Raw genomic sequence first — 14,177 nt, forward strand, 5'->3', positions numbered from 1 at the left:
AACCACCATGAAGTGACAAACTATTTTAATTAACTTTATTCCTAGTTTTTAGAAGAAACTGAAACACAAAAGTACTTTTTTCAGGTCATCCAGGATGCCAGCATCAGAGCCAGAGTCCTATTCCTGACCTCAGCTCCTTTTTCTAATTGCTTAGTTCACAACAGTCCTTTGTTGACAATAAAATGTCAACTACTACGTGAAAGCGTCAACATATCAATACCAAAGAGTAAGGAATTGTCACTCCAGAATACCTGTGAGTACTAGCCAGTACCTATACTGAACTACATTGTTAAACACCAATGCCTTTTAAAAACACAGCCCATTTTATTTTTCAGCTCATATTTAAGTCGCCAAGAATTCTTCTCTTGGTATGCTTTCCTGGAAGATGAGAAGAAGAACTGAAACATGCAGGCTACAAATGTTTTAAAACTTTTAATGTATATATGCAGAACTGCACAAGGCACTAGCTAGAAAAATGTTTGACATGGGTACTGTCTACCAATGAAAAAATCACGTCAGCAAAACAACTGTATCTTCACTAATGGTATGTTTAAAATAATCTAGATAGAATAAACTCAAATAAATGGTTATGTTTATATTGCCTCAAGCATTGTCTGCCTTCAAATACCACAAATCTGCTCTGCAAGTGCCAGTGTCAGCAATGGGACAGTTCACGAAGAAAAGCAGGGTGCTAACTTTTGGTTAAAGAACTTCCCACGTCACACCACCACAAACTGTATCTAATGACAGTAACTTAACAGTAGTTAAAAGCAGAGCTTGCTGGGTGTACCACCTTCTTCTATGTTCTACGGGAGGAATAACCTAGACACAAACATCAGAAGTTATAATATACTTACTTGCCATCTTTGAACCAGTGAATGTCAGGAAAAGGGAAGCCTTTGGCCCTACATTCCAGACTGATTTCCTGGTTGAGGATGACTGCAATTTCACCCGGGGTTTCAGCACCTATTATACTCGGTGGAACTTTAAAAAGACAAACATTACAAGAAGAATTGGTATTTAACCAGAAAAGGTATGCTGTGAAACTGGAAGAAATGCAGTAGTGGATCATACTACTCCCTTGAAACAACTTTAGTTTTCACTGCAAAGTGACTTCTACTACATCACAACATCATTTTTACCATGACAAGCACTTCCACACTTACGCTGGTGAACTGTATGTAAGAAGACTCCCATGTTAGATTGCTGTACACCCAAAAATACGAAACAAAGTACCGAAGACCAAAATCCAGAAATGAAAAGCAGCATTTTGTGTTACTACAAGAACGGCAAATTTTAAGTATTCAAAAGCCATCATGATGAGTGCTTTGGCAGCCAACATTTCATGGGCAGTGAAAGGAAGCATCTATTTATAATGAGTTGAAATTTATTGGCTTCTTAAAGATCAATTGTGTTTCAGATCACCAACTTTAAAAAAAAACAAACAAAAAACCAAAACCAGTGAACTAACCTAGTATATCTAGGTTAAACAGCTTCTCAGAACTTCCTGCTGCATTTATGGCTTTGCATGAATATTGTCCAGCATCATCAGTTGCAGCTTTAAGGAGCTTAAGTATCTTCCCATTGTGCAAAATCTGGAGAGTACTGCTTTCCACAACCTTAAAAGAACCCGAGACATTAGCCTTATGTGATCCAAGTTACATCAGCCAAATATTACAGCTGGATTTTTATAAGAAAATAGTAGTTTTAGTCTAAGAATAGTCTGTTTCCCCTTTCAGTTACAGCACTAATCTCCTGAACTTCTACAACCTACTCAATATGACCTGTAGCTAAATATACAATACAGAGTGGGAAAACCAGAGGAGTTCTTCATCCATCAGTAATGATTAGTCACAAAGGTGCATAAAGGTGTCTCTCCTCATCTTAAACTATCACTTATCAGCTACAAGAAGCAGCGTAGGACTGAAGGATAGCCATGAGGAATTCAAACCACCTGCAAAAGTTCTTATTTCTCCATCTACAGAATGAAGACAATACCATTATTGGTCCCCTCTGAAAGGGCTCTGGCATCTACAATACTGGGAGATTGCTAAGGGCAATTCCTAGGGGAATCGTGAAAATAAAGAGTTTACTTATGACTTATTGAGCAGCTTTCTGAACGGGTGTTCTCAGTGCAGTTTAAATATACATAAAGGCATGTATGTGTATTTACTTTAAATGAGTTCTCATATCAAGCACTCAAAAGCCAACACAAAACTGACTGATGATGGCTATGTTACTTCAATTAGGTTAATCGTACATACCTGGATATCTTCTTTATACCAGGAGATGATTGGAAAGGGGTTACCAGATACTTCACAGAAGAGACTTACAGGGTGATCAACAACTACAGATGTATTTGTCACCTTTTCTTGATCTCTGATTTCAGGAGGAACTATAAAAAAGCTCAAAGTCATGTATTAAGCCTTCTATTCCAGTGATTTCCTATGTCCACCTCCTCCTCCTCCTCCTCTTCTCCCCTGACCATCAAGGACAACTGTAATCTGAATTTCTCAAGACCCTTTTCACTCTCTCCCCAAAATCTCATCTTCATTTGCCTTTTAGCCCTGGACATATCTCCCTGTGTCCTTCTCTTTTGCAAAAAACGAGTCTTCTCTTGTCCAATAACAGACTCCCAGGGAAGTTCACTCAAATACAACCACCATCAACATTTTAAGAGAATAACCTTAAGATTTAATTTTGATCTTAAATTTAATATTTATCTTAAAATCTCATGGGTTAGCATATAAAGGAAGCAGATTCCAGAGAGTCATCCTTCCTCTTCACTGCTCCAGTCACACCCAAGAACATCTGCCTATCGTTTGTCCCACTACGAATGCAAAGGGTCTTAACTGGTGGATTAGAAAGTTCAGACCCCACTGATGAGCCCTGCTGGCACAAAATCGAATTCAGAATGAAGATAAGGATATAATCCTGCTCAGGCGTCAGAACTATCATAGGAAGTGAACAAGGCTGGAATATAAGTACTCTGTAAGAAGCAAAACATCAAAATATATCTCAGGACCACCTGTAGAGTTTCTATTTTCCAATTAGGATTCTGGAAGAATATCAGCAGCAAGACTTCTCCTATCCTATTTTCATTCTGATAAATAGTTTTTCTCATACTTATATTTCCAATGCAGATCTATCCCCAAATCTTTAATTTCTACAGTACAAAAGTCTTCGTTTGTTATTTGCATTAAAGTTTTCAAGTATAACTAGAGCCCCCTACCAATGAGATGCATCTAACTCTGAGCAAAACAAAACTGGTTTGTGCACAAAGTCACAGAGAACAGAAACAACAGAAAAAGTACAGACAGTACCAGAACAACAGTTAAGCATGTACTCAGATTAGATTTTATAATTTAACTGCACACGGGCAGATTTGAGGCGTGAAATTTCCAACAATAAAAGAGAAGATGTTCTTCAAAAACAGTTTCCCAGTCGTTGTATGTATTACTTACCATTTACTTTCAGGTTGTATTTTCTTTCTGCACTTCCAGCTTCATTGGTCGCCACACAGATATACTCTCCGTTATCAGAAGGTGTAACAGAAGCTATGATCAGCAAGGTCCCATCCTCCAGAATGGAAATCCCTGCTTCATGGCCAGTCAGCTCTCTTCCATTATGTAGCCATTTGATGACAGGCTTGGGAATACCTAACGAGAAAAAGGTGAAACATGAAGCAACGCTTCCCTCGGCTCAAAATAAGGATTCAAGCAATTCCCACTGCCTGCTAGAAGTCTTACTGCCAAAGACAATTCACAGGGAGGCCATGAGCTTTCAAACTTAGAGGAAGTCCTGACTGTTACAGTATGATTTTAAAATTAAAAATCTTAAGTCCTAAACATCATAATATCCTTGTTGGCTAGCAATGACTTTCCACAGAACTTCTGCACATGGTGGTTATTTAAATCACTGTTAGTCTGAATTTTTCCACATAAAGTATATATGGAAAATACTGTGCAGATGGTACATTTTTACCATGCCAAGCAGTACCCAGAGACTTAGTAACTTTTGATGGTCAACAGAAAAATATACTTTTGTCACTGGAAGTGGTAACAATACCCACCTTTTGCTGGACATGGGAATGCAACGCGTTGATTTGCCACTCTTTCTTGAAAGGGACTATTGTACGGAGGGTCCAGATCCTCGATAGTAGGAGATTCTGAAAGAAAATTAGACCCCCAAAAAATTCTTGACCCCTGCTCCTAAAGGTAAACACACAGTTTGGTAACACCTAGTGCTTCTAAGCCTCTCTCATTCACACAAGGTCAGATTCCAATAACCCTCTTTAGATTGATCAGAATGTGTACTACACAAGCAGTCTTGATTTCAACAGGAATAATTAGAAAGTAAGCAGTACAAAGATACTTTCAAATTTGACTGAAGTTGGTTCTCTCTAAATTGCTGGATTTGTTTTGAGGGCAAAGACAGTGTTTCTGCAAAATCTGAAAAACACTATTTAAACTGTTTTTTCTCATACCACATATTAGTACTACTTCCATCCTTTGTTCTTGCACCTCATTTTAAACTTGAAGGTGGACTGAAACTATACAAAGAATATTATTTATAATCAAATAAAGTTAGTGGCAGTTCTTTGTAACAAGCAGTTCTCAGCAACTCTAATCCAAAGGGACCCAAACGTTGCCTTTAGACTATTACAAAGAAGAAATAATTCCTGCTTAGCTTAGGTCAGTCATACTACAGTGACGTATGCCAGCCCATCAAGTGAGGAGTTATACTACATATTTACATTGGCACATTGACCACTCTTGCCCTGTCACCATTTCAACGGCATACTGATTGAGTAAAGAGCTCAGTTTCAGCTCATGAAACTTTTTCTTATTTCTGCAAACTCTCTGAACACTACTTGCCTGTTCTAATTTTCCTTAAGTAACATCAGAATGAAACAGCTAAAACAGATTTGGATTTTGCATCATGTCACAGTTAACAGCGAAGCACATTGCCCCCCAAAACACAAGCCACACAGCACCAGCATGAAATCATACCTAGCCAGAGCAGGAGGCAAGATTACAGCCCTAATATAAATACCTTGAACTTGTACTGTTATCTCTGCTGCGTCGCTGCCCGCTGCATTACTAGCAACACATTTGTAGATTCCAGCATCAGGAAGCTGAACGTTGCTGATGCCTAGAGCTCCATCCATGCTGTGGACAAACTGCCCACCATCTATGGGCACAGCACTGCTGCCTTTGAACCAAGTGATTGATGGGGGAGGGATCCCCTGGGCACTGCAGGGTATATCAACTCTCTGGCCAGCTTGGACTTTCAAAACTCGAGGCCCACGCTGTATCTTTGGAGGAACTAAGGAAGACAAGTTTAGTATACAGTAATGTGAAGAAAATGACGCACAAGATCATTCTTAAGGCTGAGAGAGCTGGGTTTTTTCAGCCCGGAAAAGAGAAGGCTCCAGGAGGACCTTACCGCAGCCTTTCAATACTCAAAGGGGACTGATAAGAAAGATGGGACAGACTTTTTAGCAGGGCTTGTTGCAATAGAACAAGGCGCAATGGTTTTGAACTAGAAGAGGATAGATTTAGATCAGAAATAAAGACGACGCTGTTTATGATGAGGGTGCTGAAGCACTGGCACAGGCTGCCCAGAGAGGCGGTAGATGCTCCATCCCAGGAAACTTTCAAGGCTACGTTGGACGGGGCTCTAAGCAACCTGATCTAGTTCAAGATGTCCCAGGGTTGGACTGGGTGACCTTTGAAGGTCTGTTCCCACCCAAACCATTCTATGAAACTCTTTTCCATTTTTGTCATTTTAGGAAATGTCCATTATTCACTGAAACCAAATTCCCCCAGGTGACTAAGAAAGCAGACCTGCATGTTCTCTGTGTAGAATAGGATGTATGACAACCTATTGCTTAAATTATTTGAAGCAGCTACATTTCAAATTCTGCTGCTTGAGTACCATATGAATAGTGTAGCATTATTATACTGAGCAGATTTGAAGAGCTGTGGGTACTGGCTCTCCATAACACAAAACAATTCAAAAGCTTTCATGACAAAGTTAATCACATTTTCCTTTTGACATTTTAATTTCCTTCCCATAATCCCTGATCTTTGTATGCTTCCAAATACAAGTTCGGACAAGGAGACAAAATATGACTGGAAGAGATTTTGCTGGTCCCAAAGAATAATATAAATCCACCACAACTCTTTTGCCACCATGTTTGTCTTTCTTTCTAAGGATCATTGGCAATGAAAAGACTTTAAAAGAATGTCTGAAACAATAACAAGTGCCATTTTTCCAGACTCTCTGTTAATTTACAATTACAGATAAACAAAGATGTGCACTGATATGAGACTTTTCTACACACAGCACCAGACAGCAGTCTGTTACAGCCACTGCAATGGAATTCACATAGTCGGAAGGTTTCAGAGCTGCTGGGGAGAGGAGTTCCAACCTGGTACGTTTGCAGTGTGATCCACATCAAAGACATGTGCTGGCAGCGGGCATTGGCAGCAACACTTCCAAACGACATGAACATGAACCACAAGAGAAGTACCCATACACCCACAATTACTATCTATCAGTATCGTCTGGGCTGTGCCAGGCCACGGCTGTGGCACCCGCTCTCCTGTGTTTCTGTCTGACACAGGTGAGGAGGAATAAATGAGAGAGCATGGAGTCAGCTGTGCACACAGGCAGAGGCAGCTGCCTACTCACAGATGACACAGTTGCACATTGGTTTCACACCTGAGCACGTGTAAGCAAACTCGGACGTGCACTACCGTAAGAGTTTGGATATGCGATTCCCTTCACGTTGGCGAGCAGCTGTAAGCCTCAGCCAACACTGCTATTCACAGCCACTGTTTGCAAACTTAACTGCTGAGAAACCTCTCACACAGAGCACATCCAAGTGCATTAGAACAGAAGTTTTCAGTTCCTAAAATCCTTCTGGCTGCCTTAAAAAGAGTCAACTGTCATATTGTGCTGTAAGTTTTCCACAAGTCTAAGGAACATTAAAGGAAGGGGTATGCATGTGTGTATATATATGTATACATATGTGTGGGCATACAGTATTTCCTTTCCACATAATCCACAACAACAACTTGCATATGAAGATAATATGACCTGAAAGACTATAGGTCAATAGTATTTAATGTACATAAGGACAAACATTTGAGAAGCACTGCATGATGCTAAATTCCATGAGGAAACTTGTAGATGATTATCCTTCAAGATAAAACTTACCATGCACACTTAACTTCACCGATTGAGTCACATTCCCAGCAATATTTGTGGCCACACAGATATACATTCCGCTGTCTGAAACTTGTGTCTCACTGATCTTCATTGACCCTGAGGGTAGGAAAGCATGTCTGGAAAAAGAAGAAAATACACTGAGTAAACGTGTATTGAAAGGTGAATGACCTCTACTTACACATTGCTAATGATCATTACAAGCTAAAAGAACACCATTCTACAGGGCACACTGAACCGTGCCATATTACTAAACTATGACTTATATTTTTTCTAACTCTTTACTGAGCCACTACATTCAGAATACATAGCAAATACCTAAAATATAATATCTAAATTGCAAAATTAGGTTCTATCTACTTACAGGAATATTAAAGTCTGACTTGTTTCTAGAAATGAGGAAAAAAGAAGAAAAAAAACACCACCCAAAACCCACCCCCAAACCAAAAAAAAAATCCACAAAAACCCATTAAAAACCAACAGGCAAAGAAATGGAGGTCTTCAACCTCCTGTCAAAAATTTTTGTTTAGCCCCGGTCAGTGAGGTCAGAAAGTTAAACTTTTGATACTACTTCACCTTGGCAAAAAAAAAGGTGTTACATTGATTTGAGATAGAAGAGGGGGATTCTGAAGAGTATTCCAATTCAAAACCACCAGTTTTGGTGTTTATAGACATTGTCGTCATTCATCACTAAACAGTTAAGTACATAGCATTAATTTTTACTACAGTTCTGGTCAGAAGCTTGTTACATTACAAGATACATTGGCTAGCTAAGCCAAAACCTTATGTAGAAGTCAAAAGTAAGAGAGATAGGGAAAATAAATGAGGAGGGAAGAAAAAGTGACAGCTAAGAACAGATAAGAAGAAATTCGAGTCTAGCACTTAAGGTTATATACAGAACTTATGCAAAGTTGGTGGGAATTGATGTTATCTGTCCTCCTTTCTCTGGCACTAATTAGTACAATGTTATCATAAGGGCATAAATGGTGAATTTTGGGATTGCAATGACCTGGAGAGATGAATAAAAAGTGAAGTGTATTTCCTCCAGGCCACCACCCAAATCTGTCTGATATTATGGTTCTTCCTCTTCTGACCATTTCTTTCTAAACTTTTTTTAAAAAACAAACAAACAAAAAAAACCCAAACAAAAAACCAAACAAAAGATAGATTGCTGGGGAAACTTCCATTAATTTTGTCCACTAACTACATTTGCTTTCTGATTAAAGATCCTTCATTTCTGATTTCACTCTTCTTTTGTTTACTGGTCACATTTCTAACATCATCTTTGGGTGGTCTCAAACAATTTTGTTTGGACTAATTCTTTAACTTTTGCTGACATCTGTAAACAATTTTATGGAATGGGCTGAGCTGGACTTCTGTTACTCTGGACAACTTGGATCTCTCCACAACAGCCATGAGCAAGTAGCCTAATTTGTCAACGTTTCCTGAGGTAAAACAAGGACAAGGGACCAAGAATGCAACTTTGCTAGTGCATGCAACGTGCTCACAGGACACAGAGAACAACTGCACACAGATCACTACCAAGAAATCTCTGTGCACAAGCCTCCTTCACCCAATGTGTGGGCCCAGCAGCTCTTAGTTGCTGCGGCTGCCTCAGACTCACTGGAATGGGCAGCTCTGAGGTGCAGGTTTGGCCACAGGAGAGACAGGCTCACCTTCAGTTCTGCACCATTCCTTGATTCAGCTCAGCTGCTGGCTGACGCCTTCCACTTGGCTCACTGGGAGGCACTGGACAACAGGCACAGCAATCGCTACAGCGTGCACCTGGCCAGTATTACCATTCCCTGGTTTATGAACACAGCTGTAGCCTTTACCCCTTCAGAGGTATCTTCAAAACTAGAGACCACTAGCACGCCCCGTGACAGTGCCTGGCACTTCAGTTGGGAACACACAGACAATAATCACCTACTTATCTCCTCTTACTTTGTACCGTACTAAAATAATAAGGAAGAACTGCAACATTGTGGCTCATGTATACAAGACAGTCCCCAATTTCTCATTCTCTAAGGCTGTCAACTCAACATTTTTATGAGCATTTAGCTATGTTTTCACACGTTTGAGAATATCTGGAGTTTTTGGATCCAAAACACAATGAGCAATGAGCCCCTGTAAACACTCCCAAACATTTATCATCATCTATATTCTACTGGCAGCCCAGACTTCATCTGAATAACAGACAACGCTCCCCTGAGCATAAACATGAAGTGCTTAAGAAAAGAAAAACAGTTTTTAAACATTTCTGATCAGGCACAGATTACATGGGTCTCTGGCACTGCCGCAGTACTAATATAACAGGATCTCTTTTGTCTCAGCCTCCTGAGGCTGCACATAAACACACATTGCACTGGAAGCTGTACAAAGGTCTTAGTTTCCTTCAGAAAGAGACATATTCTTGTTTTCGGAAAGAGAGTTTTAAGACTTAGTAAAACAGAGTCCTCATGCAGGAGAATTTAATACCTTCTGATTGATCCTGTGGCAATTAGAAAATATACACCCTTCCAAAATCATGAGACCTTAAGACACAAATGCACTTTTCTTTTGTTTTCATCAAACATTGTTACCTCGGAGAGAATGGAGATATGAGCTGCATTTCTTTGGCCCAGGTAATTATGGGTGGTGGCAAGCTCTTTACTTCACATGGAAGTGTGACATCTTTCCCTGCTATTACTGACATCTCTATGGGTTTATCATATGCATTTCCTTGCTGGTGTCCAGGCCTGGATACTCTAGGTTTCACTACAACATGGAACATGTTAAGAGTCTGCAATGAATATACATATTTGTACAAAGGTAACACCATACAATTTTATTTCAGATTAAACTTCTATTTTTTTTATCAAGCATATAACATTACAATCCTATTTTTAATGACATGCTTGCAATGGACATAAATCACTGTAATGCTTCCGTACAGTGCCTGTAGCCCAGACACTGGCTGATGCCTACGTGCAATACCACAAATACCAGGAGGACTGCACTATCTCTACCCAAAAAGCTGGATAGCAACCAGTGTATATAGTTCATCCATATCCTGGGTTCTGCGCTGCACAGGTAGTTTGCAACCACTACATGAACTATGTTACACTACAGCACCAATACCTACAAGCCATAAATGCCTTGCAAAGTAAGCGTGCACCTAAATCATTTTTTTTTCTAATATTGGGAGGTGTTAGGAAGCTTTGGGACCAGGGGGATTAATTGATTTTCATTCTTCTATCAGCAGGAAATTATTTTCCTATACAGATACTTCCTATCCACTTCCATAAAAGATGAAATTATGATCAGTCCAAGATCCTAGCACATGAACTCAAGGTAACAGGTATCAGGAGGTTTTAAGAGAATCATAATGGCTGAAGGACAGACCTTTCAGTAACAGCCATTTGTAAAATCGCCTACTATGTGGACCCAGTGATCTAGGACAAAGTCAAAAACACTAATTAGGGATCAGTTTAAATCCCGTCTGCACTGTGGGTATCTTAGTTCACAATCCACCTGAGTGGGATTTACCATCTAAACAGAATGCAACGGGAGGAGGGAGACAATGGCACTACATGTGATTGTAGCTCACACATACCATAGACAGTCAGCTGGACTTTACGTGTAGCATAACCAGCAGCATTTGTTGCAGTGCACACATACTCCCCAGTCTCTTCACCCCCTGGTGAAACTACATACAGACTTCCATCAGACCCTGCAGAAAATTTCACATTGCTGGAAAGAATTACTTCCCCTTTCTGTGGAAAGAAAAATAAATGAAAAAAAAAATAGCCACAGCACCTGGATTTTCTAAAATAAACCAAATTACAATAATTTAATTCAATAAAAGCTCAAGCTTACAGTGCTAAAATCTTCAAAAACATTAAAACTATTAAAGGAATATAAAAATTGTTAGTGCCTGTAGCATGTCCCCTAGCTTACCCCACTGCAGTGACCGATTCTTCACATAAAGAATACTGTGTTTTTAATATAACACTGGGTCTTATTTCTTACTTTGCAATATGCTCCATGCTCTTCAATACAGTTCTGTAGACCAAACAATTTGCTGGCAGTCTGACTAAATTGAGCAATATTTTAATTTACATTACAGTACTGCTTCGATTGTTTATGGCTGAGATGGACAAAATATTTTATATTAACTAAGAAGCCTGGCCCCAAAGTTCCATCTATAAGAATTAACTAACTACAACTAACTTTTCACACTCCTTGAGTGTCACTGTCTAAGCAGTAATAAGAGCAGAAGCGCAGGGATTCTCATGCAGAAAACTTGTTGCATTTTACAGACTACAAATCTTCAAAGAATATTTAAAATAAATAAAAAAATCAAGATTTCAAGAGTTAATTTTGACATTGGTTTCTGATATCAAAGCAGATCTTGCATACATTACATGAAATGTTTCTTAGATAGCTGACTCTTCCTTGTCTGTATTGAATCAGTGATAAGAAAAACCGCTCCTCCCATGTTTTCCTCCCTCCCAAACCAACAGTCAGCTGCGTGCTCTTTTTTCTTTTAAACAAAGCTGTTCACAAGGTCCCAATCCATTACACCCGCACAGCTTCCGAGGCACAACAGTGCCTTCACAGCAATGTCGGGTGAGCTGTTAACGTACCCTGAATAGTTTAGTACCAGGAATTATGCTCTTCAAGTAGGGGGAGACAGCAAAAAAAAAAAAAACAACCCAACAAAAAACCCACACCTTAAAGAAAAGCTCCAAAACAAAAACGAACAATCAATCTGTGGCAGATTGCCTAATCTGAAATTATCAACCCCCAGCAGGAATATGAACAATTTCTAAAGTGTTAAAAACATAATGATATGGCAATAAACAAAGCCCTTCCAAAGAACGGAACATTGATCTGTGGCTGGACCCTGGCCAGAAAGCACTGCTCTAAGAAACAAAAGCACATATAAATAAATAGAGCGGTCCAGGTCCCTCAGCTGTGCTTTTGGCCATGTTTCTTGCATACAGTTTTCATGACAACTAAATGATGTGTTCAATTCATCTTTCACCATGAACAGCTCGGAAATGAGAAATTACCTTGGACCAGACAATAGATGGCTTCGGAACTCCACTTGCTTTGCACGGTAACGTTACTGGTATTCCTTCAATGGTGCTGAATATCTGCTGTCCATGCTGAATAACAGGCAGAACTAAAAATAAATTCCAAGATTAAACACATGCAGGAGACATTTCAAACCATGGCACAACTTTTACAATAAAATCCCTTTACTTTAATTAGCACTTCACACAGGCAGCAGGGTTTGGGAATTTTCAGCCTCTTCTGCCGAACCCTGCCATTGACAATGACCAGCCACTTCCCCCTCCACTCTCCAGTCTTTCATGACAGAATAAATACCTGTTTGTAATAAAGCACGTCAGCCATCGGTGGACCACTGTATTAGGTACACACAGTTTTAGACTAATTGTAGGTATTTCACATAGCTGATTGCAATCATTTCAGAAAGTCTTTGTCACACTATCCTCTGACAACATTTTCAGCTTCCTGAAATGATACTGTACACAGATCAACCTATACAGCACCTTTCATGAGAACAGGATCAGCATTTTTGCTGCTGAATCAATTTCATGAAATCCGATGGACAATATTTTGAACAGAGCAGATAAGAGAGTGAAGAACTGATCACACTCCAAGCTTACTTCATCTTTGTTACAAATACTACAAAGCTGTGCTAACTGCAGCAATGGTTTCTAATACCAGATCATTTCACAAAATCAGTAAGCAGAGAAAACAACAACCCCTGCTCCCCTGCTGAGGTGGTTTTGAATTAACAATAGAAAAAAAGTTGGTAATATTTAAGGCTATAATACCAAACACTAGATCTTTCTAAAAACACACGAATGTAGTCCTTTCTTTTCTGAAGTTATTGAGATATCAGAATATTGAAATATTCCAAAAACTAGTGCTGACATTGAAGACTGGATCAGATGCTGAGTATTTCTCTGTATAATAATGGTCGTCTTAACATAAAAAGATGTTCCAGCATCTTCAGTGAAGCTTAAAATCAATCTCTCATGATTAATTTAACACATGAGAAAACGTCAGGTTGTAAAACATGTGGTTGTGACCCCACACAGAGTGAATACAAATATCTTCAGCAGAAATACTGACACTTTGTCTTGCTATCAGTGTAGTCTGGGGTATGTTTTAATTAAAGCAAAAGAAAGGGCAGAGGGTGGGGCACGAAAATAAACAAAACAAACACATTTTGCCTTACTCATATTTCATTTTAACTCTAATTCTCCCATGAGTTGTGCTTTCTTACACGAGTTTTGAATCCCCCCAGCACTGTTTTTCATGGTTTTCCAGTAAACTCCCACTTGCATCTGTTTTGTTAATAAAGCCAGAGATGAAGAATGCACAGCCCAATCTTTGTAGCTATTTCAAAATTAGGATCTTTTACAATGACAAAATGGTGTCATTTTTGGTTTATTTTTAAAAACAGTCTCAACTGCTCGGTTCTTTCCTGTGCAGTGGATCCAATTTCTCACCGTGTTACTTTACGAAGTAACATCATTACATATGAGGAAATTTGAGAGATTAGTATAACTGTAACCAAAAACCTCTAGTGAAAGGTGCTGTAAGAAACGCCCTCTCATCTTGCATTCAGCACAAAAGCAACAAGACAGTGTTCCTTACCATACACATTAACCGTAGTAGTTTTGTTGCTTGTCCCAGCAACATTACTTGCCATGCAGGTATAATCGCCACCATCCTGCAGCCGAACTCTTTCAAGGTGCAGGCTTCCATCACTGCGAACATTAATGTAGGGATTGGGAACCAGCTGCCAAAAGAGAGGTGTGACTTTTTACTGAAAAAAATACTTGTGGATAATATTTACTTCGGGATGCAGCATGGCTTTATTTGACTATTTCATATCCTTAAAAATTATATGTTCCTGG

At 39.3% G+C, this 14,177-nt stretch overlaps 1 protein-coding gene across 1 annotated transcript in view; it reads right to left on the reverse strand.

The window, feature by feature from the left end:
• Positions 1-14,177, reverse strand: part of HMCN1 (hemicentin 1) — a 202,623-nt gene that overhangs the window by 95,076 nt on the left and 93,370 nt on the right. The window contains exons 19-29 of the mRNA XM_055815315.1: positions 13,915-14,059; positions 12,294-12,406; positions 10,832-10,991; positions 9,819-9,993; positions 7,228-7,355; positions 5,056-5,328; positions 4,073-4,168; positions 3,465-3,659; positions 2,265-2,395; positions 1,472-1,619; positions 858-984 (exon numbers count right to left, since the gene is read on the reverse strand). Of these exons, the coding sequence (XP_055671290.1) occupies positions 858-984; positions 1,472-1,619; positions 2,265-2,395; positions 3,465-3,659; positions 4,073-4,168; positions 5,056-5,328; positions 7,228-7,355; positions 9,819-9,993; positions 10,832-10,991; positions 12,294-12,406; positions 13,915-14,059 (1,691 nt within the window). The remainder of the gene's footprint in view (positions 1-857; positions 985-1,471; positions 1,620-2,264; positions 2,396-3,464; positions 3,660-4,072; positions 4,169-5,055; positions 5,329-7,227; positions 7,356-9,818; positions 9,994-10,831; positions 10,992-12,293; positions 12,407-13,914; positions 14,060-14,177) is intronic.

The sequence above is a fragment of the Falco peregrinus genome, chromosome 10 (assembly GCF_023634155.1).
Source record: "Falco peregrinus isolate bFalPer1 chromosome 10, bFalPer1.pri, whole genome shotgun sequence".
Classification (NCBI taxonomy): Eukaryota; Metazoa; Chordata; class Aves; order Falconiformes; family Falconidae; genus Falco; species Falco peregrinus.